The sequence below is a fragment of the Cariama cristata genome, unplaced genomic scaffold (assembly GCF_000690535.1).
Source record: "Cariama cristata isolate BGI_N322 unplaced genomic scaffold, ASM69053v1 scaffold9485, whole genome shotgun sequence".
NCBI lineage: Eukaryota > Metazoa > Chordata > Aves > Cariamiformes > Cariamidae > Cariama > Cariama cristata.
In genome coordinates this window covers 29981-31338 of record NW_009615743.1, presented here as the reverse complement: position 1 = coordinate 31338, position 1358 = coordinate 29981, and the positions used below count along the sequence as shown (strand labels likewise).

At 41.2% G+C, this 1358-nt stretch overlaps 1 protein-coding gene across 1 annotated transcript in view; it reads right to left on the bottom strand.

Annotated features, from left to right (window-relative positions):
• Window positions 1-236: 236 nt before the first annotated feature.
• LOC104161473 (methionine synthase) overlaps window positions 237-1358 on the bottom strand; it is a gene marked incomplete at its 3' end in the record, with an annotated part of 25406 nt that continues 24284 nt past the window's right edge. Inside the window, exons 19-20 of the mRNA XM_009699927.1 lie at window positions 857-1009; window positions 237-344 (exon numbers count right to left, since the gene is read on the bottom strand). Of these exons, the coding sequence (XP_009698229.1) occupies window positions 237-344; window positions 857-1009 (261 nt within the window). The remainder of the gene's footprint in view (window positions 345-856; window positions 1010-1358) is intronic.

Genomic DNA, 1358 nt, shown 5'->3' with positions numbered 1-1358 from the left:
TTGTGATCTCACTCAGGATGATTTGTTCATCACCTTTCCCGGTACTGAGATCAGGCTGACAGGCCTGTAGTTCCCCGGATCCTCCTTCCAGCCCTTCTTGTAGATGGGCGTCACACTGGCTAGCCTCCAGTCGTCTGGGACCTCCCCAGTTAGCCAGGACTGCTGGTAGATGATGCAGAATGGCTTGGCAAATGGTATGCTATGAAAGAGTTACAGCACAAAGGACTATGTCTTGCCTCTTCCTCTACGCTGCCTCGTTTGGCTCTCCTTTCCTCTCTTTCTTTTTCCATATAGGGAATAAGGTGGCCAACTGCTTTCTTCATAACTCGAGCAGACTTTATCACCTGCATAGATAAACAGAGAGGGGGGGAAATAAAGATCAGGTACAGGAATAGCCTCAGATTTCTCTTAGCTTTCTTTTATAGCCATTCAAACAATAAACAAAACTCCATTTGTAAAGCCAGATCCCAGCTTTGCAGAGCATTCTGTGGCAGCAGGCTGCTGGCCCTACGGACTACAGAACTGGAAGCTACAAATGGGCCCAGACTTGGAAGGTGCTAAACACAGCGATTTTTATTTGCATCTTTTTTCTCTCTTGCTCTTTTTCTGGGCCCAGACTTAAAACTACATTTCAAATACAGCACAATCAGGAAGAAAGGAAACAAACACATAAAGCTACATAAAGAAAGTCAAGTTCCAAAGTAAAGAAACAATAGGGCTGCTTCTTAGCAGCACCTGAATTATCATAATTCATGGGCTATATCTGAAAAAACAGCCAGCATAGAACATTTTGGCTACATTTTACAATGCTAGGTTTTGCAAAATAGGAAAATATATGAAGATATTTTCTCATTACTTGAGGCAGAAACATCTTTCCAGCACCAAAAAGATCACCAACAATTTTCATGCCATTCATCAAGGGCCCTTCAATCACATTTAGAGGTCTAGGATATTTTTCCTGATTTAATCTTGCTTCTTCTGTATCTTCGGTGACATACTTCTCAACGCCCTGGGGGGGGGAAAAAAGAAAAAGAAAAAAAAAAAAAAAGAGAAGCTTTTCTCTCTTGCTAGAAATATAGCTAGTTGCCTTCTCCCCCCAAAAAGTCACCAAGAAAGTACAAACAGGTACTTTAGATATTGCTGATCTTTAAGAATGCCTCAAATATGTATTTAAAATAGGTTTTCTTAGGAAACAAAACACTGTATATCTTAGGCACATAAAGTTATTCAAAGCAAGAGTCCCCAGCATTAACAGGTCGGTTCATTTTTCTTAACCACGTCAATAAGAAAACCCAAACATTCCAAGATTGCTTCCTCAGCACAAGGGCCACTCAGAGCAGTACTGGTAAAGGACCAAA